General features: G+C 33.5%; 1 protein-coding gene across 6 annotated transcripts; it reads right to left on the reverse strand.

Annotated features, from left to right (window-relative positions):
- Window positions 1–535: 535 nt before the first annotated feature.
- LOC121411217 lies at window positions 536–24,489 on the reverse strand. 6 transcript variants are annotated; one of them, XM_041603801.1, is made up of 21 exons: window positions 24,070–24,489; window positions 23,163–23,339; window positions 22,627–22,692; window positions 15,821–15,938; window positions 15,331–15,445; window positions 14,690–14,815; window positions 13,899–14,091; window positions 13,399–13,419; window positions 12,673–12,746; window positions 12,224–12,281; window positions 11,185–11,274; window positions 10,724–10,740; window positions 10,082–10,207; window positions 9,542–9,653; window positions 8,908–8,937; window positions 5,860–6,054; window positions 5,067–5,245; window positions 3,970–4,095; window positions 3,138–3,239; window positions 2,203–2,310; window positions 536–637 (listed from the first exon to the last, which is right to left on the reverse strand). In XM_041603801.1, the coding sequence occupies exons 1-21, from the start codon at window positions 24,125–24,127 to the stop codon at window positions 590–592; spliced, it is 2,139 nt and encodes a 712-aa protein (XP_041459735.1). In that variant the 5' UTR covers window positions 24,128–24,489; the 3' UTR covers window positions 536–589. The 6 variants fall into 6 exon arrangements, with proteins under 6 accessions (XP_041459735.1, XP_041459732.1, XP_041459738.1 ...); XM_041603798.1 differs by having other exon boundaries at window positions 2,182–2,310; window positions 24,070–24,488; XM_041603804.1 differs by lacking the exon at window positions 2,203–2,310.
- Window positions 24,490–26,136: the final 1,647 nt, after the last annotated feature.

Raw genomic sequence — 26,136 nt, forward strand, 5'->3', positions numbered from 1 at the left:
CAGTTTTTTGTTCAGTATCAACAATATTGATTTACATGGAATTCATAAATATAATTTTTTTTTTTACTTACAAAGCATATGTAAGTACATGTAATCTCTTACTTTACAACACAGTATATATTGGAAGATTTGTCAGAACTATGTAATATTCATATACAGTATAAAAACCTTATAAGATATACAGACTGTATGGTTCATATTAACAATGTATATTTACAGGTCATAAAAACATTTCATACATTATATACAAATGCATAGCAACAAGTTTGTAGTACACGTGGTAGTCTTTCACCAATAAATATTTGAAGTTTGTTTGAAATTTTCAAAAATTAAAAATGCACTTTATTCATATAATCAGTATAAAAAGACAATTGTTTGTTTCATTCACATGAGAATGTAAATCAATAAACTTGATCCCATTTCAAATTATTGGAAACAAATTAAAATGTCCCAATTACCAACTGTGTAAAAGCTACTTGGAATCCTATATTTGTTTTAAGAAAGCAACACCTTTTTTTTTAATCTCTTTTTTTTCTTTTCCTTTGCTCTTTTTTGTTCCGACTTGGCACTTGATAGCTGTGATTTGATTTTATACAGAGTAAGCTCCCCACGGTGCTCTGAGATGATATGATCCATTCTGTGGTGGGAAATATAAAGAAAAAAAATGAATAAATTGAGAATTGATTAAAACCATGCAATACCTTTTCTTAATAAATTTACATTTGTGTTCACGTATGTCTCTGAATCCATTCAATGAAAAACCACTTCAAAGAATGATGAATATAACAAATTATAATACAAAAAACAACAGTGAGCTATAAACAAAGTAAAAGTTTAAAAACCGTTGCTGTATGAAATCAATCCCAACTTGGGTTATTCAGAAAACATGAGTGAAATGTTAGCACATATTTCTTACTTTACGTGTGTGACTGCAAAACTTTTATGCATTAATGTACCTTATACAATGATGTTAAAATAGTTGTAATATGGCAGATGTAAAAAAAAAATTGCTCCAACCATTGTTTGCCTTTTGTACTAGCCAGATCAAAAATAAACTTCATTTCATTTATTCCACAATTAACTTCTAAAATTATACCATAAAAGATTCCTTAAAAAGGGCAAGTTTTATGGAAGTTGTTTTGTTGCTTTAATTTTCATTATATACTTTGTTACCACTGTACTCATAATGGATTAAAACTATTAGAGTAAAGACAGCTATCAATATAAGTTAGTAAAACAAAAATATCTACAGCAGGAAATGTAAAGTCATTGTACTTGAATACACTTTATTAAGAGTGGTCATAAAAGTAGTAATAACACATGCCTATAAATGTGAGAAGGTATTAGCAAAGAAAAAATATCCTGTAAAATCCAAAGCAAGTATATATGAAATCAACCTAGATTTAAAATACATGGCTAACACCACATGCATCTATCAATTTGACAGCATACAAGTGATTGCACTACTATAAAGTTTAAGAAATAATATTATTAGGGCATAACACCAGGATGTTCATACAAGTCAGAAAGATGTGGAAAACACAAGCAATAAAGGCACTGCCTAATTCATAATTCAGTGCAATATTCTACACACTATTCTACCAAAACTAAGATTAGACTATGAAGAAAGCTGTGAAGGAACAATGCAAGAAATTACACAAATGCAGAACAAAAGGGCTAGATTTTACAAACAAAAAAGAGATTAACAAACTTCCTATCAAATATCCTACCCATTGGTAGATGGGCTGATATCTGCCTTACTTTTAGAACTTCATTAGATTTCACACAAAATCAGACCTTGATAACTTATACTTAAAGTTAAGAAACCTCAATTTTAATGCTGAGTTCATACAATAGCCTACCAAAAAAAGGGTTTTCTTTTCAAAAGTCAAATTCCTGTATATATTCAAACTTCCTTCAATATCTAGTCTCAGTTGGGTCATTGTAGTAAGATTCTTTAAGAGCCGGTGGGTGTTTCATAAAGCTGTTCGTAAGATAAGAGCGACTTTAAGAACGACTGGTGATCCTTTCTTTTTGGTAAATGGTATACACACTTGGCAAAGGTTTAGCGTGTAAGAAAGGTTCACCAGTCGTTCTTGAAGTTGCTCTTCACTTTATACAAACAGCTTTATGAAACGGCCCCCAAGTCAGTTATAACTAACTACTGCACTGCATACACACCGCAACTGCAGTAGAATCTACCGGAGGATTCTGGCGAGGCACTCCAGGCTGGTTGGCCGGATCTCGAAACCTGCCCTCTAGAGCCTTGGTACGGGCCCACGTCTTGGCTGGCTCTGGAACCCTTTTCATCTATTGGTGGTGTCGATGATGAGCAGGATTGGTTGGTATGTATGCATTGTAGATGTAATTGTATTTGTGTGAAATGATGTAAGTGTAACATTAGTGGATAAGGCCATTATGTACGAAATGAAGAAATGGTAAAATGGTCATGAAGGGAAATATAATCATTTATAAAATTTGTGTATGTGTGAGCATCAATATTTAAGAAGATGTCATATTTTGTTTGATATGAAAAATATTGTTACAGTATTTGTTTAAATATGCACAAACAGATTAATGTATGCAAATTATATGCATGCATACGTAAATTCCATGCAATGTGTAAGTGTGTATTATATTGAATGAGAGGAGAGAAGGGAGGCATGCAAAGAGGAAATGATTTACGATTAAAAACAGTGAAGAATAAAATAAGAAGGACATGGAGGGTCTGAGGAATTCATGCAATATGAGTAATAAATAAATGCAAAAGCAAGAGAGAAAAATAAACAGAACATGCAAATATACTACTACAAGCTACCATTTACATGAAACATTCATGAACAATCTCTCTTCAAAATGTAATAAGACCATGCAAACTGAGATACACTATTCAACAGCATTAGCTTCCTTCATGTGTGAGTGAATTTCTGCATGAATATATAATCATACTCAAGTCATAGATATTTGACATGATTATATTACTATTCTACTAGAATTCCCTTGAAGTTTTTAAAGACGATTATTTTCAAAATAAAATTCTTCTGCCAAAAGAATGAGGTATGTCACAAAAAAAACTCTTTCACATGCACCATTTAATAATTGAAAAACAAAGGATGTTTGTGTGTGGGTTAGTTTACCTGATGCAACGTGTCTGGATCAAGAGCATGTCTCTTCATCGCTGGTTCGTAGGGGGCGCCATTCCCTGGTCTACCCCAGTTCTGCCCCAAGGACTGATGATGCTGCATAAGAAGAATGGGAAAGTACTTTCAACATCTCATAAAAAAGATTGGCTGTTCGTAGAAAGTGAAGAAGGGTAGCCCAAGCAAACAAGGAATGAAAAAGGAATTTTATTCTTAATCTTAATGGAGTAAAATGAAGAACAAGAGTTTAACTACATGTATATGTACTTAGAATAATTAATTTTAGGTGATTTCTTCCTGGAATACATTCTGATCTCTCAAACTTTGATAATGTCAACAATACCTGATTACAATATTGATAAGATTTACTTTTGTTTGCTCTCCTAATAAATTGTGAGTTTTGAGCTATCATTCTACAGATGATATGCATAAAGGAGAAGTTCACCCTCATGTCAAGTTAGTTCTAATTTTAAGAAAAAATAGAAAAACAAAAGAAACATTGGTGTAGAATTTGCAAAAAAAATAAATATAAACAGATTAATGGTTTTTATTTTGCGATGTCTATAGCAAGCAGCTCCAAAATGATATAAATTCCAGAAAATGCAATTTAAAAAAGATTCTGAACCAGTTTAAAATGGGAATTTATGGAATATTACATTCCTAATGGGCAGCTGCTTTCATATGGTATCACAAATTCAAAATTTAAACAAACCTTAGTTGATGGATCAGTTTCAAGCCTTCACCAGTATTTTTCTCAAACATCTTTATTGTCAGAGAGAACTTCCCCTTTGAGAGATGTACTAAAGTAATAATGTACTAAATTACTCACCTTGGAAATCTCTTGTCTAGAAATCTCTCTCTCTAATTGCTTTTGTCTATTCCTCTGCTCAGCTTGATGTATTAAGTCTGTTCTATAATCTTGTGCATCCAGTCCTGGTCTCCTGATATCCATCACCTGTTAAAGAACATCATTGAATAAGATAATCTTCATTCAGTATTTTATTTCATCAACAATTGGTGTGCTTGATTGTACATGATGTTACTCCATTTCAGATAATCTTGATAGATTGGTTGACAAAAGATTACTCAACACCATGAATTAATCACTGAGTTTCTCTCTAAGAGTGAATACACATCTCACTAGTTTTTCTGGGATCTCACTTGAAGTTCAACTGATGCTATCCTAGGACCCATTGCATAAAACTTTACCCTAAAAAAACGCTGGAAATTCCAGATTTTTTCAATGTGTAAGTTTCCATTGCATAATTTTGTTTGCAAGAGGTAATTTTATGGCAAAAGTTTTATGCAACAGGTCCCTACTAGACTTGGGATTCATCTTTCAATTAAATATTTCTTTTGTTTACCAATTCTCACTCTTGAGTGTGCAGCTTAGGATAAAGTTGTCAACCAACAAGGAAAAGGAATTACATAATGCATAAATCAATTCAGATATGGAATATCTGAATACACTTTTCCATGACACACAATTGAATGAAGTGATACTGCTGAGGTAGTTTATGTTAGATAATGGCATTCTCTGTGTCTGCCCCCTCGCGCTTTCAATATAGAGATTCAAAAAAAGCCAATAAGAGTTAACCGATCTAACTTTTTAGATAAGAGTTAAAATGGCATTAAGTTGTTTGCATAATTCAGCTCACTTTGACTGTATAGGATGAGTTTTGTACTTGATTTTTTTTTTCAATAATTCAACACAAGGACAAGTAATATGCACACAAGGCATTGGAGATGTGTTGACTTTGATTAATTAGTTGGTAAAACAAAATTTGGATGACAATTTTAAGAATGATTTGTATAGAAAATTTGAGAGGCTCAGAAGAGAGAGGCATGCAATTAATACAAATGCAATTTTGACATTATTCTTCTCGACTTCTCTCAGCATAAGAATACAGAGTAATATGTACTTACATGTCTTGTGATATCAGATGTAGCCTTATGATGGATCGGTAGAGCGGTGCCTGTTGTTGGGTCTTTACTGGGGTATCCAATTTCTTTGCTTCTGATCCAGTTCACAGTCTCCCCTCCTGGCTTCATGATTTCCTTCGCTTCACGCTGTCTCTGGGTTTTCTGATAATCAATCTCAGTTTCTAGACAGAAAGCAAATAAATATAATCATCATCACAAACACTGATACATTACGTTGAAAAAGCACACAAAAAACAACAACCATGTTTAGCGTCCTGCTTTTTGAAGAAAATAAAAGGAGGAAAAGGTCCCTTGTTCCTTTCAAAATGGTTGTCCGACCCATTTATTAAAAACAACCAGCTGGCCATGTTTCCAAAATGGCTATCATGTTTGTTCATTTCCTGTTCTCTTGTCTGTATTTTCAAGTCACTACTTGACTTGGGAAATCATTTGCATTAGTTTTCCTGAATGGAATTCATGACATTTACATTTTTTATCGGGAGGGGGTTTACACACGATCATTTTTCTTTTACACAGACAGTCTGCAAAAAGAAGAGGAAAGGCATGCTAAGCATGTATATGATTTTTTTCCACGGCCTAATATACTTGGTCCTTTATATGTCTTTCACAGATGAAAACAGGGCATAAAAAATAAATATTAAGAATAATCTTGAAAACACAATTTAAAAGTTTTATAGAAGTAATGATAGGTCCATTTCCAAAAGTGTATCTTAGGAATTACAGCTTGAGGCAAGCCCGAGAGGCAAGCTTCACATAAAAATAAACCCCAACTTACTGAGTGATTCTAGATACTGGTGCTTGGCTTGGACCTCTTCTCGTTTGGGCGGGTCTACACCCATGAGGTCCATGACGGCTTTACCCCTGTTAGCAGCATAGATGCTACCATCTGGTAAGTAGACAGGTGCACCCCCACCAGGTTTACCCCATGGCTCACTGGTATCTCTCTTCACACCATCCTCAATCATGAACTCTACAAAGGAATGGAGTAAGAACATACATGGATATCAATTACTGAAGTCACCGCTCCCATATTCAATGGATTCAATGTAAAAATATTTCACATATGGATACGTTTTGTTTCAAAAACAAAGAAGCAAGGATATGCCACTCTGATTATGACGTGAATTTCAAGCAGATCATTCAGAGAGCACTAAAAGTGTGTTGCAAAAAATATTCAAATGATTACAATAGAAGTTTACAGTGTCCAAGAACAGCAATAAGTCTTGTAAGAAACCACCAATTTGTGAATGATTACTTCTTGCAAAAAAAGTACAATTTTAATCATTGGAGATAAAATTATACTATCATTTGCATTTTAGGAAAATAATAATAATAAAATAATAATAAAGGATTTATACAGGGCATGTATCCACCTTCAGATGCTCAAGGCGTTCCTAAATTACCCCGGCTAAGCTAGTCTACCAATTTTGGTGCTCACAGCTTTTTGAGGAATCAATTTCTGCTGGTACCCATTTACCTCACCTGGGTTGAGTGCAGCACAAAGTAGGTAAATTTCTTGCTGAAGGAAAACCCACCATGGCTGGGAATCAAACACATGTCCCTCGGTTTGAAAGACGAGAGTTTTAACCGCTAGACCATGACACCCCCACCAGTGGAATTTAATACTGATTGCAAGTATATTTTTGCACCACTCCCTTCATATGAATTAATCTTACAAATGCATTTGATGAATGTGAATTTAAAGAAAAAATTAGCCTGAGAAGTTGAAAGCAACTGTTTTGTGTCCATGGTAATGTCATGGATTTTATTCTAAATGGACAATTTGATCATCCCAATTTCAGAGGATATGAAATCTTTTAGTGATGCTCTTCACAGTAACTAATAAAAGCTTAACAAATGTCATTAACTAATTTGTTAACAAGCCTTCAAACATTAAAAAGTTGCCAAAAGTCTACCCTTGAACAAGTGATAAATGCTCATGAATTTAGATAGTTGACCTGAAAGTAGGCAATAGTGTATTTTATGCAGTCGAAATAGGTTAAGTGCTTACATGATTAATGATATCATTTCACTTTCTAAAAACGTTAATGGAGAGACTAAAGCAAAGCAATAAAAGGTGCATGTACATTGAAATATTATACATTCATAATCCCACAATGATGCCTCATCTCACATTGTTCTATGTTTTTCAATTTTCTTCTGATCATAATCGTCAGCAAAGTAGATTTCTACTAATGAAAAAATATGCTAAAAATATTTAACAAAAATTGTGAAATTAACCTGAGTGAATGACAAAATAGTATGTTGAGGTCCAAATTATTTGCCTTAAAACAATTATCTATTCAAAATTCTCTCAAATACATTCCTGAACATTTTTAAGCATGCATGAGCTTTTCAACATGTATTTTAATATCACTCCAGATAAGAACTTGTTAGAATTTAATTTGTTTGCATGATTTAATGAAGTTAAACCATTTTGTGAATTTGAACTTTACAAATGTGCACTGCTTGAAACATGTAGGCCCACAAGTTAAAGGACTACTTTTAACTGGATGAAAAATGTATCTAACTTCAAATTTACCATATTCTTGCCATTTCCCGGTAATCAGTAAGGCACAAAATATACATTAACTAAGTTATTGCCTAACTACAGGTATATTTATTTTACAAATTTATTATTGATCTGTAATTTCTTATTGAATTATGTATATGTTGCCAATGCCCATTTTACCCTTTGCATTTACAGAGGTCCTTTGAGTCACAAATACCCGAGCCCTATAGATGCCTGCACCCAAGGTGAGATGATAGGTGACCATAAATGAAAACATTGAGAAGATAAAGAAAGACATAAATGAAAATACAGAAAGAGATATAGATATGAGAAAAACACAAAATGGGATAAGTAAACAATGCAGAGAAAAGATTGTGAGAGCAGTGCAAGAAAAATGAATACTCGGGATGTTTGAGAGAGGAAACAACAGAAGATCTGAAGAGAGAGAGAAAACATGAAAGAGAAAAGAATAATGAATATAAAGAAATAAAATTGAGAGAGGCTGACAGTGAAAGAGAAGAGAGAGAAAGGCAGAGTTAGAGAAACAGAGACAGACAGCTGTTGAGGGATTTTTGTTTTGATACATGTTTGTATACAAGCAAGGGGCACAGCACAATCAGGTAATGTGACAATATTTCAGTACAAAGTGCAATGTTAATAAGTAAACAATAAATTTGGCTATGACTTCCGAGACAATTAGAATAGCAAGATAACTTTGAATTATATCCTTTTTTTAGTAGAATAAGAGATAATTTGTCTTATCCACTGAAAACACAAGGTGTTTATTTGCTTTATATTTCAAAATGAAAATTATCTTATTTATTCATGGCTAAATTCAGGTAAAGCATTAGAAGTTCAATCTATCCTGGATGCATGCTCATGGTTACTTTTAGTTTGCAAATGTTTATGCTTCTTGAGGTGCGATTCTGGATATAGTTGAGGGTACACAGTGAAGTACACATTTACCAAATATAGTATACAGTGCAACATACTTTAATTTGGTGCATATTCCAGATTATAACACTCATTGCGCTTCTATAGCATTTATCAAAGCTAATTAATTTGAAAGATCAGCCAAAAGCAAATTACTACCTTTAATTGGTTTTGATGGACAAAATACAATTAATCACATGATTCTTTTTTCTCTATTATTTCAGGTAAATGGAGAAAAAGAAATACTTGTATCTACAAGCATTATGGGCACATTTTATCACTTTTAAATTAAATGAAGACGAAAGGGTCAGGCAATAGTTATAGTGCAGTTTTCAAGCAAGTGAGCAAACATTCACTACAGGCAATCATATTGGGTACCTGTCTGCCGAAGAGGGCCACGTAAAGTTCCTATGTATAGCAAGATGATGGATAGATTGGACATAATAAAGGGAAAAAACATCAGAAAATGACACAATACAGAAATAACCAAAATAAATATCAAAGAAACGACAGAAAATTAACAAAATGTAAGAGATGAAAAGGGTAATATTTTAACAGATTAATTAATGAAATAATAACAATTTCTTTTTAATGGGTGAGTACAACTACATAATTTGAAAGAAATAATGGTTTAATGTAAATTCAAAAACAAAATGCATCAAATAATAACTGACTGTACTGACAAACACATCAAGAAGCTTGACTGGAAATTATAAGAACATCATGGAAAACAAATCATATTTCATGCTCAAAGTATGATTACTATAGCAAAAATTGATACAATATTACAAAACAAGTGTATAAGATAGATAAAAGGTCCTATTCAATGATGTACATGTATGCATTAGGATAGCCCACTTACTAGACCATATAATAGCATTCCATGTTAAAACACCAACATTTTCCTGATATATAAAGCTACAAGATTTAATTAAAGCATTTCTTTTTAATCAGCCAAAGCATTCCTTAAAGATTTCTTAAAGATGAATTTTACTGTTAAACCAATAGTTACCTCCAGGATTTGCAGAGTTTTGTAGAGTCTGATGGAAACGGGTCTTCTTTTCTCCCTTCTCATCAATCTGATGACCACCGCCTCCAAATGGTTTGGTTTCTATAGCAACACCCTGATCATGACAAGGGGAGGAAGAAATATACATTTTCATTCATCCACATGATAGTTTCATGACTTCCGTTCAGTTAATCATCAACCAAATCACATCAAGATATGACAATTTCAAGTATGTACATCACTTGAACCACCGGTGATTCAGGTGAGGAAAAATCATTAAACTTTTGATATACAGGCCTTATAATATGAGTTAGATACAAAAAGCACATGGATAATAAATCTTCAACTTTCTTGTTTGTAGTACAAACACGAGCAATGTCTGACTTTATCAGAGTGCAAACAATCTATTGTTTTTTTAAATTGAACTACACACTGAATTACCCCATCACAGAAGCAAATAATCAAATAATGAGAATTAGATAATAAACTTTGTTTGCACTGTGATTAAGACCACATCATGAACATCTAATGAATTGTTTTTACCGTGCTGACAGGTACAAAGTTTTCTGAAGCAGTATTTGGATCACCCCACCTAAGCTTCTTGGTGTTCCCGTAGGCATCTCTCTCAGGGGCCCCGTGACCTTTCCCCCATGGATTGTACTGTACAGTCTATGGAGAAAAAAAAGACAAATTAATATTTTTTCCTTTATTATGCGCAGCAAATACAGTCTATTGATTCTATCTATGCATATACAACGAATCTATAAATGAAAAGAATCTGGATTGAAACTTATTATTTAAATATTGAATAACACAAAATGCAAATTTCTGCTGCTATGCTGCAAAAATACTCTCATTCAGAAAATTTTAGCATGCCCACCGTTTCTTGTATTATATACATGATTGATGTGCCTTCTATTTTGAGAACCAATACCTGCTAAGATTTGCTATTCCATTTGGCTTCTAGCTTGATCAATAATTCACAGTACATAACATCATTTTAAAAAGATTTGCTCTTTACAAACAAATTCAAGATAAAAGTACAAGTATATTAAACTTTAAGACTCCAGTGAAAAGAGAAATTTTTGAAAATGTAAGAAAATGTTATTGAATAATATCAACATCTCAAAAATTTTTAAAGCAATAATAAAAAGTGTTCATTGCATGAATTTTATATATACTTACATTTCCTTCTTCTGTAACTGTTAAAGAGATGGAGGAAAAGAATACAATACAGCAATTATTGAATTACATTTCAAGAACTATCAATGACATTATTGTGCATATAAAGCAAAGGCAAATGCGATAGATATAACTCTATGTATAATTACATGTACAAAACAATTTTTTGTGAATGTTTAAATAGGATTTAACAAATTGGATTCAATGAAACAAAGCTGATTACAAGTAAAATATCAATTGACTTAATCACTCTGCATTAAGAGATGTGTGTTCATATGTACGTATTTGTCATGATTGGAAATAATGAGGAAACATTCTTTTATCCAAAATCATGAAAATTTACTTAATGTATGGTAATCTTTCACTTGCAAGGCTGCAAAGCTTTGTCAGAACTTCATCTGGATTATTTGATTTTCAATGGATGAAGCAGTCCAAAGATCATTTGCATTTTGTCAATGCCTTACCAAGTTTCTTCATGTGTGGTTTTTCTTCAATCTGTTTCAGTTCCAGCGGGTCTTTGGCAAGTGTCCTGGCTCTTCCAGTTTTTAGATTACCTAAAACAGAATTATCATAGTGCACTTTTATACTCATTATTCAGAAAGGTTGATCTAGTGCGTCACTGTTGGGAAACACCACTCATTCATCTATTTGAGTGAAGATGTTTAAGGGTATCACAACATTACAATGAAATCAAAGCATTGTTTCTCATAATTAGCTCATCTGAATGGCTAATGCATGAAGGCAGTTTAATGCACAATCAGTCATATGTGTCTTTCTTATAATAGAGTGCCTTTATACATGTAGTTATTAATCTCTTCGTGTGCTATATACATCTTGGGGGGGAGTGCTACGCAATCAATCAATATCCTCGGATCATCCATTGTTATGATTCTGTTTACCTAACCACAGATATTGATTTTCTGTTGTTAGCTTCACTGCAGGCATCTATCGTATTGATCGCATTCTATAACCACTTATACTTCCCTACGGTAAATATTATGACTTTGAAGTAAAATGTTCCTTTAAATTTTGTTGCTACTTTTAATGAAAATCACAAAAACGATATATTACTACTCTCCAGTTGCACAGGATTTGATTGTTCAATAAACATTTAAAATGAAGTGTAGTCATCATGAGACAAATTGCACAATAAAAAGATACATATATGCCTATGGTACTAGTTTCAAATGAAAAACTCTTGTTGAATGGGAAACTATGATGGAATGTACATGTACCGGTAGTTGAAAGATATTACCCAGTACGTGTATATACACCACCAATGTGCATGTACCACATCATCACAATTACTTTCCGCCATATGATGTAAGAAGAACCAACTCCATTTTACTTTGAATGTCACCACTAAGTTGAAATCTAGCATACAACTTTTTACCACACATCCTCACAGCCAAGAACCTTGATATCTTTAAAAGAATATTGATCTACTCTTTAATTGGCTTAATTATCAGTAGTTTCCCTTTTTAAAAGCAAATATTGACTTACCCGATTCAGTCTTGATAGGAGCCCCAGCGCCGGATTTTCCAAAAGGATTATATTCCCACTGTCAAATAAGAAATACAGTCATTATATAACATAATTGGGATAAAAACGTAATTCTTTGGTGACTTGCAAATCAATTTTTCATGGTAATGTGCATTTTCCAATATTTTAGAACATAATTTACCTACTGAACACATTATGGAAAATTATTAAGAAAAGCAATGTTTTTTTTTATGATATAATAGGTCTCACTTTATTACAGGGCATGCTATGTGGTATAGGATGTGAAGAAAGAAATCATGATTTGCTTGCTGAAATTAAATAGATAAATGGATGAAAAAAAATATATCCTTTTCCATGTCTATTTCTTCTCAGAAATTGTATAAATCATGCAAATCAAAATGATTCCCTTATTTCAATAGTGTCTTCATAGTTAGACTAGTAAGACTTACCGTTTTTCTCTCTTCCTCTTTCTCCATCTGTCTCTCCATTTCTCTTACTGTTCTTCTTTCTAATGCCATGTTTCCTGAAATATTCACAAAATTACATTGCTATTATAAATAAAATCATCAAATCACATAATTTTACATGTAGAAAACATGAAAGCCTTGCACAGCAAACCTAAAGCAGTAAATACACAAAACTCCCAATTCTGCTAATTATAAGCATCCATGTAAAAAACAACTTGGCAAAATAAACTTTTCAGCAAATTAAAGATCTTGAAGCTAAACAGATATTTACAGAAGGAAAAAAAAATTTAACCAGGGAAAATTTTTCAAGGTACTCTCCAATATGTTTATACAGTGCTGCATACACGTATAAGCAGATTGTCTAACTATGTAAGAGGAAAATTATCAAGTAGAACTGTAACACATTGATAATATTCCTGAAACAATGAAGGCCAAAGCAAAATCAAAACATTTTCCTTTTAAATAATATTAAATAAACAATTAAAAATCAAAACAAACAAAAAGGATGTTTCCTTTCTTTTAACCACACTATAAAAGAAAACCAACTTCATATTCCATCATCAATCCACCCTCAGCCCTAAACTGGAAATAGAACAAAGAAAACATTAACAGAAATTCAGAGTTTTTTCAAGCAACCTCAGACAGCCCCGTAGAAGAAAGCAAAAGCAAGATATAATGGGAAAAACATCAAATTATATTGAATAATACCTTGAGAGTTCTTTATGGAATCTCCAATAACATGAAATAAAATGACAAGAAATAATTTACAAAATATGCAGATGCATGTATGCAATAAGTTGTGTTTTTAAGGTTAATTAATCCAAATATGTTTTTAAGCTGAATACTCTCTTGCCTTAAAATAGAAATCACACATTTGCTCTTTCATAATACCATTTTAGTTTGTTTATGACACTTATATGCATACACAAGAATTCACAAATATTGGTATATTTTCATTGATTTGGGGACTTTCTGAACTGCCATTTTCACAAAAATTCTCAATTATTTAAAGATTACTTGAAGCACAGACATTTCATTGACTACTCCTTTGGTAATGGGTGTAATTTTATTCATGATAATGGTATTGTATTTATGCATTGCAAGAAGAACAACAGAAATGACAAATTTTCAAGGTGGAGACCTGGCAATAACACCACTACAAAAATGTCAGGGATACCTATTCAAAGTGACAGGTATAAATTCCTTACCCAGTTCTGAGTTAACTTTATCTCCATATTCCTTAGGATTGGTATATCTGGTATTATTCTCTACCCCTTTTCTCATTCCTGCTCCTTCTCTGAATCTGATATCATTGTTTGCGCGGATACTAGCCTTCAACTTGCCAGAGTCCGTCCGGATCGGCGCCCCGTGGCCAGGTTTGCCAAACTGAAGGAATTTCAGCTGTAGAAATAAAAAATATATAAAGATTTGAAAGATAAGAGAGAAAATATTTCACTCTAAAGGCAAGATACGACTCATGGTTTCTTTGCTATACCGTCACTGCATTATTAAAACGTTGTATCTAAAAATGTTAAAATTGTTAAAACAGCTCAGAAAAAACTTGATTTGAAGTATTTTAAGTATATGATTTACTACAAGAAGCAACCTTCTCTAGCCTACATCGATTTCTTCTACAGGAATTCTTAAATGCAGCTTTCTCTAAGATGCCTTCATTTGAATTTTGAGATACCAGCTCTTAACACTCTAGCAACATTATTCTTCTTCTTTTCATTTATCAACCATGACAAAAATAACCATACATGTAAATTGTTAAGGATTTTAAATCTAATGAGCATCGATTGTAATAAAATCAACAAGAATCAGTTCCCACTTTTCTACAAGACAAACTTGTAGAACACAATATTCATGAACATTGTTTCTAAAATAAAATTAAAAAAAACACACATGAATAAACAGGAAATTACAATAGCATAAGCTCAAGATAAAAAAAAGAAAATAAAACCAAAATGATCATGAAAAACAAAAATAGCATTCTTACAAGTTCTGGTCCATCATTAAGTTGGTCATCAGATACAGCCCTTGTTCTATAGGCTTCTCGTTCTCCTCTTGGTGCTCCGGCTCCTGGTCTTCCAAACGGTTTATAGTCTCTTAGCATTTGAAGATCCTGTACAAAGAATATTGCAAATGCGGTGATATTCATGTTAGCATAGCAGATCATTTCAACTTTATGACAGTAAAAAAAAGTATGCTTTCAACTGTTCTGGTGAAGTACAAAAATAAAGTATACTTTTGTTGTATTTTTCATAACATTAGAAGACAAAGGAAGATAAAGGTTGCACTAGGTACTACATGTACAGTAACTGGCCATTTGCTTCCATGAGATTAAAAACTTATTCAAATTAGCCCACTTTTTAAAAATAATGATTTACATCCACGTCATTAATAATTGTCTATAATCCCACCACATTTTATTAATGTATTTTCAACTTCCGAATATTTTTTCATGTCTTTTGGTTATCATAAACCTTATTTGTTATTTGACGAATCGCAGTTTCTTTTTAAAAATACAATTAAAACACACGGTTCATTAAGTCACCTAGTATCTAATTTGGTGATTGTACATACATGTAGTCTGACCATGATTAAGATAAGAGCGGGGGGGGGGGGGGGGCTCATTACCTTCTTCTTTGTCTCTACATCTGATTTTAATTGTTCTTTCTTAAAAGTCTTCCACTGAGTTTGATCCCATTCAGCCTCTCTCATCTGCCTCACTTTCTTTCTTACTTCAGCAGACCTGAAAAGAACAGGAGAAATATTACAATCATTCGTTATCTCTAGAATATGAAGTGTAATTCATATAAGATTAAGAATCATTCATTATCTTGTATTGGCTTCTTCATATGAAAGATAAGTATTATTTGCATTGCCTAATGACATCATCTGGAACATGTTGATTAAATGAACTTATCTTTTATTTCATTCCAATGTTTAATGGATAGTAAGGAAGATGTCATAATTAGGCTGAAAAAAAAATTGTGTAAAACAAAAAAAAATAAAAACAACATGTTCAGAAATAAATAAGTTGTTGGTGAATTTTCTGGATCTATATATAATATTTTACAGTGCATTATTAGTTGTATGACACACAATGAGAATACAATGGACTCACGTTCTATCTTCATTCCAGAAGGGGGTTTTCTTTTTGGCTGACATCGGAACATTTGGCATTGTGTCATGTTCTTCAGAACCATACTGCACTCCATTCTTTGCAATAACATTAGGTCTCCCTGAATGCATTTGAAAGAATTCGAAACCAACTCTCATTAGACATACACGTTTCGTGCAGTAACAGAAATACTTTTAAACTTTAACGGTCCAACAAAAGCTAGCTGTTCTCATGTACACTTATCATTACTGCAGATGATGCTGCAAAATCATAAATTTATAGTCCACATTAATTTGATGCATCACACAAATAAATATGAGTGTTACAAACACAAGCATTATCTTTTTTGTATTTTATTAAAATACAGTATGCCTATATGCAGCATTTAAAACAATTCCACACCTAAATGTATGCAACATTTATAAGAAGCCTCTATTCACTGTTATTCGAATTTCATTCACACGTACAATCTTCATTTTTCGAAGAATAGACAAGCGGGGGGGGGGCTTTGCAAGGATAAAAAAATCAACAGATATACATGTATGATAATATAATTTAACAAAACTGTTAATTTTTTAGGCATTACAACAACAATGTATGTAATGTACAATACATTGATCGAAATGTATCCATCTACATGTAATGCTTAATTTGTGAAAACTTCAATAACTTTTATTAACGTACTCATTGTCAAATGTCACGAGGTGGATTTTATAGCAAAATGGTCTACTTTCCATCGTTTTACTTATTCAAGCCTGGCTCACACCTTTGCATTTTGGGATTGTGTTCAGTTGCAGATTGTATGAGTAGTCAAATGCAACAAAACACTATGAAACAAGCTGATACCTGTATGAGGTCAATACGCAAACTAACGCAGAGGCCTTGCATTCTAGCTCAGTGCATTTAGTTTTTCAGACATCCGCATAAAAAAATATGAAGCAACCAAATTTCATACAAGCAAAGATGAGTGGGGCAGTTCCATGGTTACGGAGTGACATTCAGAAAAAAAAATTGCATTCAAACAAAGATATCACCCATATTTGAATAGTTATTTGCAAAGAAATGGTACCTGACAGTAGTTGCTGAAACCCACTTTTCAAAATAATAACATTTGTTTTTTTGATCCACTGAATTAATGAGATATGAATACTCATAAACATGGTTACAGAGTGACGCAATATTGGACATTTGAGGAGAAAACTTATTGCTCAAACTCTGTGAATTTTGAATTGATATCATAATTTTGATTTATTGATTGGATTGTCTGTTGTTCTAGCTTAAATATGCTGCATTACATTAAAAAATTGGTTTATTATTTGCAACTACATGTACGTGATTGCAACTACATGTAAATAATTTGCTGCGTATGGCTGTTTTAAGTTAATGCAACTTAAAACACAAAGGTGTGAGCCAGGTTTTAGAAAAAAAATTAAGAAAATACATTTTTTACAGAAACTGAGACTATATGTATATGAATAAGTGAAAGACCAACACCCCTCTTAAAGACATGTGTATCATAACACTATAAGCCAACACACTGAAAACAGAAAAAAAAGATTGGGTAAAAACAATAATACATTCAAAATAAAACCAAAGCACCTTTGAGCCAATTATTAGTTTTACCAATACAACCCATTACCAACAAGGATATACAAATAAAGCAAATGAGAAATGAATGTGAGGTTAATTTGATCAGGAGAGTGATTAAAATATCAAGGGAAAGGATACTCTGATGAATAAAGGGTGATGATGATTCCTGAATGGGAAAATAATCCAATAAAGTCATCCTAAGTTGATTGATCACTACATCGTGCAACCATGGTAACAAGCAGTGGATATCATGAGAGCTCAAATGAACTGATTATTCTGTTTTATTTTTTTCATTCAGGTATTAATTCCTGCTGATGCACGGCCTTCTAGTCAGTCAAATGTACTGCAGGTTGTAGATGTTCTTTTACTAATTACATGTAGTAATTAGGCTTGAATTTTATATACAGGAAGAGGGAAAACTAAATGATAAGCTCTTTGCAGAAACCTGGCGCAATGCATACATGTACATGTAGTGGACGATTAAAGGACAAGTCCACCCCAACAAAAACTTGATTTGATCAAATTCAACAAGCATAACACTGAAAATTTCATCAAAATCGGATGTAAAATAAGAAAGTTATGGCATTTTAAAGTTTTGTTTCATTTCACAAAACAGTTATATGCACGAATCCATGACACATGCTCCGGCGACGATTGCTCCGGTGACAAATGCTCCCCAAAATGCGACATTTGCTCCGCGACATTTGCTCCTCGACATTTGCTTCGCCGACATTTGCTCCGCCGACATTTGCTCCGCCGATATTTGCTCCGCCGACTGTTGCTCCGCCGAAATTTGCTCCGCCGACTGTTGCTCCGCCGACATTTGCTCCGCCGAGAGTTGCTCCGCCGACAGTTGCTCCGCCGACAGTTACTCCGCCGACAGTTGCTCCACCGACAATTGCTCCACATTTAGCGACAAATGCTCCGGCGACAAATGCTACCTGAACGACACATGCTCCGGCGACAATTGCTCCGCCAATATTTGCTCCGCATGTAGGGACAGTTGCTCCACCGACATTTGCTCCGCATGTAGGGACAAATGCTCCGCCAATAATTGCTCCGTCCACAATTGCTCCATCGACAGTTTCTCGTCATGTTGCTTTAAAAAAATAAATATAAGACCTAAAAAAAATACCTGCGACAAATGCTCCTCGAATAACAATTGCTCTGCTCACGATTGCTCTACCGACAGTTACTAGGCCTAAAAGAAGACAAGACACTTGCTCTGACGAAAATATTTGTTACATCCTTTTGCGTTACATACTTTTTTGTATTGTTTTGTTTTTCCATTCAAGTTGTTGTGCCACTTTATATCATAGGCGGATCCAGGGGCGAGGGGCCCGGGTCCCCCCTATTGGCGGAGCAAAAAAAACAGAGAATAAGGGGGAAAAAGAAGAAAAAACAGGGAAAAGAGAGAAAAAAGAAGAGGAAGACAAGTGAAAGACTTGGAAAATAAAAAGAATCTTTCATATTTCACTATATAAAATTTTCGCTCGCACTTTGTGCTCGCATTGCCTGTTTGATTTTCATAATTATCTTGTTCAATATGGAGCTTAAATATCACGTTTGGAAGTCAATATGTAAAAGATATTTCGCCGCGGATATCGAACTTTCATTATTTTGTTTGATTTACAAATTGATTGTTTTAAAGTGATTTTTAAAAATGTTAGTTTTACGATCTGAACATTAATATTTTCTGCTCGTGCTGCACGCTTGCAAATGTTAATTTATCAGTTACCTTTATTAATTTCGTGTATTCCATACAGTTTTCAAAGTATCCCTTTGCAGGTCTGATAGTCAAAACGTATCAGCTAGCGCTGCACGCTCGCATTTTTATTGGCAAGTAATGTATGTCTCAATATTGATTATACAACAAGCTTCTTAAAATCCACATTTTGTGATAGTCTATCAAAAGTTTCGGCTCGCGATTTGCGCTTGCATTAATTGTTAAAATGTATTCATAATTACCAAAGTTCTTGAAATGTCCGGTTTTCAGGCCATGATTTCGTGCCCTACTTAGGCATATTAGCTTAAGAGATAGGAGAAGATGGGAGAGGTTGTAAAAGAAATAAGGAACAGAAGTCATGAATGTAGAGAGAGAGAAAAAATTTTAGTACAGGAGGAGAGAGGGACGGGGGAGAAAGTGGTTTTCAAGGAAAGAAAGGGAGAAATAATCGAGATAAAAGCGCTGATGGGAAATTTAAGTTCAGCCAAACTATTTCTTTTCGCTGAGCAATTCAATTAGGAATGTTAAAAAAGTATAGAATAATGATAAAAACCATACAGCTTTGGAAAAGAAGCGTTGTTAGTTTTACAAAAAAAAAAAAATTCAGTGGATAGCATTTTCGGCAGAGCTATTATCAGAGGAGCATTTGTCCCTACATGCGGAGCAATTGTCGCCGGAGCATGTGTCGTTCGGGTAGCATTTATCGCCGGAGCATTTGTCGCTAAATGTGGAGCAATTGTCTGTGGAGCAACTGTCGGCGGAGTAACTGTCGGCGGAGCAATTGTCGGTGGAGCAACTGTCGGCGGAGCAGCTGTCGGCGGAGCAACAGTCGGCGGAGCAACTGTCGGCGGAGCAAAAGTCGGCGGAGCAAATATCGGCGGAGCAAATGCCGGCGGAGCAAATGTCGACGGAGCAAATGTCGAGGAGCAAATGTCGCGGAGCAAATGTCGCATTTTGGGGAGCATTTGTTACCGGAGCAATCGTCGCCGGAGCATATGTCGGGTTACCACATGCACATCTCGGTCGGTAGGTAAATGAGGAACTGATGACATCATTCACACATATTTCTTTTGTATTTTATTATATGAAATATGTTCATTTTCTCGTCATTGTCATGTGAAATGAAGTTTCATTCCTCCCTGAACACGTGGAATTCCATTATTTTAACATTTTGTGCTTCAGGCAAGGAGGTCCTAATCGTCAAATTCGTAAAATTTGAAATATTGTATGATTCAAACAATAAAAAACAAAAGCAATAGTGAGTGAGTGACATCATCGACTCTCTCATTTGGATGTAACTGGCTCGTTCATATAACTATTTTGTTAAAAATGAGCGAAACTTTGAAATGTCATAACTTTTTTTATTTTATATCCGATTTTGATGAAATTTTCAGCATTGTGCTTGTCTGATTTTTCTCTATTGATTCAAATCAACATTTTTCTGAGGTGGACTTGACCTTCAAGGGGATCTTTAAAAATAATATATCAACAAAATTTATCCATATTTACTCGGCCCAAGTGATGTAGTGGGAACCTGGCAGGAATTATTCTTTAAAATGCAGAGTGCATTTGTTGCTCTGATAAAACCATGATAATAAGCAACTGTGTAAAAGGTAGATTTATCATATTTTTTTAAGATACATGTATGATGTAACGTAATGTGTACATGTACATGTATGAATGAAATCTACCTATACAGTGCATCCCAGAAAAAACGAAACCGAGATTTAGCGATCATTTATCATTACTTAATCATAAATAAAATAGGCGAATGACCTACCAATTTAAAGCTTAGAATCTCCTCTTTCATCTGATATTATTTAGATTATTTCTTATTCACGCATGAGTGAGCAAATACAATTTGAAGAAAGGATATAAAAACTCATCTGGGTTTCAAAAAGAAAACCACATTTTTGAAAAATTCAATATCTCCCCCTTTAATTTGATACCTAAATTGCAGAAAATGGTCAAGAAATAACAAAGTTCTGGTCATTTGAAATAAGGCTTGCATTTTAATAATTTCATAAAATGAAGAGGTTCTCCATGCTGGCTTTCAAACTCACTTGACAATCCGTTTTGTTGACGATCAGCCATGCATTAAATCTTTTGTTCACCATGCGAAAGCTTCTGCGGGAAACTGGTGAAAATACGTTGATCTCATGAAATTATGGAAATACAAGCCTTATTTCAAATGAACAGAACTTTTTTATTTCTTGACCATTTTCTGTAATTGAGGTACCAAATTAAAGAGCAGATATTGAACTTTTTAGAAATGTGTTTTCTTTTTGAAACCCAGATACCCCCCGCCAAATGAGTTTTTGGTATCCTTTCTTCAAATTATTTTTGCTCACTCATGCGTGAATAAAAAATAACCTAAGTAATATCAGATGAAAGAGGAGATTCTAAGCTTTAAATTGGTAGGTCATTTATCTATTCTGTTTATGATGATAAATGATTGCTAAATCTCGGTTTCGTTTATTCTGGGATGCACTGTACATGTATTTTGCAAGATGCATTTATGAAGACTATGAACAATGTGAAAGCAAACAATTATGAATGTTTATCCTGATACATGTATGTACCGTACATGTACTATTTGTTGGCATACAGAAGAAATAAACAATGTTAAAAAGTAAAAGCTTGGTATGGGTTCAAAAGGGTCCAATAGGGGGTCAAGGAGGGGAATAGCATCTACAGGATAGATACAGAAGATTACAAGACTAAATATAGCAGTTTAAGCACTTTTTGTTTCAATCAATCATTTTTATACAGGTCACACCAATGTACAATGCTTCTTTTGATACAGTGACTAAATATTATCAAGATGTTACAAAAATCAGAGGGTTTTTATAATTTTTTCTCTCCTTTTATTCCAAAGTAACTTATTAATGTCCCCTTTGCAAATATGAAGGCAAGCTTACCGCCTACCCATCCAGTTTTGAACAGTAGACATGTACATGTATGTTTAGAGCTTATACAGTGCGATCTATGTGCCTGAATCAGAGGTGAAAATGACGAGTAGTATTGACTGGCTTTATTTCCTGAATATTCCACATCTATAGTGATAATGACTGAGGTGTGAAAATGTGAAAACTTTTGGTCATGAAGAGATAATTTCCATTAGTAATTATTAGAAAAGATGAATTATCAGATTAAGTGTACAATATTCATGTATTAGTTCAGTCAGCAATATAATGTAAGCTGTCTTATCCAATAATAAAGCCAGTCATAAATTGAGACAAGAGCCAAGTTGCAAATTTGTTTTATTCATGTTAACTTTGCCATTTACAGCAATGACATCCATGGAAACTTTGATGAGTTTTTATTTTAATATACCGAGTAAAGATGCCTCACAAATAGTATTGATGACAAAGTTAACAACAATATAAACTTTTATGCAACATGTAATGAATGTTTCCCAGTGCTTTTTGTTGGGGGTGGGGGTGATGGGCAACCTTCAACACATTGACATGTATATCATTGCGAGGATTACCATTCTGAAACGCGGTCTCTTCACTGCTTTCTACATTGTTCTGTAGTTTGTGATCTAAAGGAACTCCTAGTATTGTTTTGAAGGAAAAATAAGGTTTGAGTAAAATTAGACAAAGTAGAAAGAAACAAATTAAAGAAATGTAACTTATAGAAGAAAAATAAAAATAAAGGTGTTTTTTTATTAATCGGAGTAAAAAAAATCACAAATAAAAACTGCTCATATTTTGAAAGTTTAGTGAAAATGATCAGGCATTGGAACTACAAGTAAATGTATCAGAGAATTCTGATAATAATAAACCGTGCAAAGATATTTTTCACTTGTAAAAAAAGTATGTTTTTAACAAGTTCCTAATAAAATAGTGCAATATGAAGGCATACATACATGTATATGAATATTGAAAACTGTAATTAATATTTCCAAGATCCAAATGCCTCTGTTTTCTCCACTCCAGCTTCTATGAAACATTTTTATTTTCTATACAAGCTAAAAAAAATTTAGGAAAGAACACTTTAAATCTGCCATGTTAAAAATCTTACCTTTCACAAAATGTTGTGGTCTTCTGTGTGTAACTGTGGGGATGGGTTTAGGTGAACCACGGAGAGGATCTCTTCCCTGAACAAAATTAGAATCTGGAAAGCCTTTGAATCTATGTGAATCACCAAGTGATTTGGATAGGCCAATTGTGTTGATGTGATGAAGGTCTCGGGGTGTTACTGTAAAAGACAGACAAGAAAATTTATATTTACAGAATAAGATTACATTGACAAGTTACTGTAAGTATATTTTATCCATAACTTTAAAATAAATTGTGGATAAAGCACTTTAGATTTTTAAATTGTAAATCTGCAGACACCAACAGCAATTTTAAGAAAAAACATGGCAAGGCCATCAAGGCCAAATCCGTTACTATTACCCTACTGTAATGCTTCTGTTTATTGTTGGCCTTGGAAATACTACTTATGTTTGCTGTTCAAATCATACTCATAGGTTATAACAGAATATAGATTTATAAAATCCAGAGGGTTCTATACCCATTGTCTCAATACCCAATCTCAGGACTGGCATAATTTAAAATCACTCTCTTCCGGCTCAGACACAAGCATGATGAATTTGTCTTACTTAAAATTGAATTGAATTAACTGAAATTAGATTTCGGCAATTCAATAATTAACAGAAACTGCTCCAAGACTTGCCCCGGGAACATCGACACGTCTTCAGACAGTGAAGACACTGAGCCCGAGGGAAATTTTGGCTAATAATCCAGATTGAAAATCAGGCAGAATCAACATTTTAGTACATGATGAAGAAAACATTTTACATCAAGAAAGTTTTACAAAAGCATCGTGGGGTCTTGGCCTAAACTGCTAATCCATTCTTAAGAATACATGTACAGTACTTAGCTAAGAGCCTACTAGCTATAAAGTCTAAGATTACAATACTCACTGTCGTGTTCCAGTTTTAGAGGACCTGTGTTGATTGGGTCTGCTTTCGTGCTCGCCATTTCATTCAAGTTTCAGAACATTCAACTCAATAATATGATTCATTTATCAGTCACAAACAAGTTAACATTTCCTTGGCTTCAGTCGAATAAGGACCTTAAGGCGTAAGTCATTCCTTAAAATTAAATCCAGCGTTGTTACAAAGGTTTCCTCTTGAAAGGTTTATCGCACTCAACGTGTTCTTCTGCACACACTCTCACACCAAGTACAACAAATAACAATCAATTCATGACCCTTCCCCCGATAGTTTTTGTGGCCATTGTTCGCAGGCCCCGTTGATACCCGTTGCTATGGCCGCCCGGTCTGTGCATGTTTGGTACGAGCTGTCTCGCTCACACACGTGCTGATATCAACACAGATGTAAACAAAACTCAGCTTGGTCGTTCTTGCACGCTAACTTCTTTCGGTCATCAAATGTAATGATCGTGAGTAGAGCGGGAGTAGATCATGCTGCGAACTGTAAAGACGCATTCAAAAATTCATCATGATAATAATTATTACAAATTATTTCACAAACAAAAACTCATTTTAAAAGAATCGTTAAAGTAATCCCTGCCACTGTAAAACGGGTTTGCAGAAACAGACTAGCTGTTAGCACCCCGCCCACCGTATGCGTACCACATCAAGAGGTGGGTCGACCGGGAGTGAAGATTCTTTTTTTCTCTCTCTTTTTCTCTCTCTCTCTTCTTTTTTTTGTAAGTAATTGTAGACAAATTTGATTATTGAATCACAGTCTTGAATACATGGTCACATGTAACTGCATTACATACACACATAAATTTTCCTATTTTCAGATCGGGTAACAACCCCGGGTAATAACAGGAAAGTAGATAGATAGATAGATAGATAGATAAAAACCCAAACAGATACGAGTCTGATTTGCATTGGGGCCGTGCCATGAATAAAATGTACAAAGTGAAAGGCACCCAATCTTAGTATGAATAATACATAAAACATAATAATCGTAATTATTACCAGGTGATAATACAAAAAAGAGTAAGTTATGCAAATAATTACGAATTATAATCAAATGATAAGTTGGAATATCTTCAATAAAAAATACAGAAAATATGACATTATTTTATAGGGTGAAATATTACTCACATAATTATAAATTGAAAGTACGGGTGTTAGGCCTTTTTATTGACGACAAAAGTGTTTTGAGTAAAGGTATAAGAATATATTATTAAAGGTCAAGTCCACCTCAGAAAAATGTTGATTTGAATCAATAGAGAAAAATCAGACAAGCACAATGCTGAAGATTTCATCAAAATCGGATGTAAAATAAGAAAGTTATGACATTTTAAAGTTTCGCTTATTTTTAACAAAATAGTTATATGAACGAGCCAGTTACATCAAAATGAGAGAGTTGATGATGTCACTCACTCACTATTTCTTTTGTTTTTTATTGTTTGAATTATACAATATTTCAGTTTTTACGAATTTGATGATTAGGACCTCCTTGCCTGAAAGCACAAAATGTTAAAATAATGGAATTCCACGTGTTCAGGGAGGAATGAAACTTCATTTCACATGACAATGACGAGAAAATAAAAATATTTCATATTTCAAACAATAAAAAACAAAAGAAATAGTGAGTGAATGACATCATCGACTCTCTCATTTGGATGTAGCTGGCTCGTTCATATAACTGTTTTTGTGAGATGACGCTAAATTTTGATATGTCTTATTTTACATCCAATTTTGATGAAAATTTCAGTGTTATGCTTGTTGAATTTTTCTCTTTTTATTCAAATCAAGTTTTTGTTGGGGTGGACTTGTCCTTTAATTACATCTTGTTTTAATTAGTGCTAACTAAAACTGGAAACCATGATAATGATTTTAAAGCCAAGTTGAGGACTGATCGAACATGTCGAATATCGGAAAATGCACCTCTCCTGAAATTAAAAAAATATAAAAATAAAGTCTATATTAAGGGGCCATTCCATCCCAACATAAACTTGATTTTGAATTTTGAAAAGAAAAATAAAAAAATCAAACAAGCACATAT

Source organism: Lytechinus variegatus, chromosome 3 (genome assembly GCF_018143015.1).
Source record: "Lytechinus variegatus isolate NC3 chromosome 3, Lvar_3.0, whole genome shotgun sequence".
In the NCBI taxonomy this organism is placed as follows: domain Eukaryota; kingdom Metazoa; phylum Echinodermata; class Echinoidea; order Temnopleuroida; family Toxopneustidae; genus Lytechinus; species Lytechinus variegatus.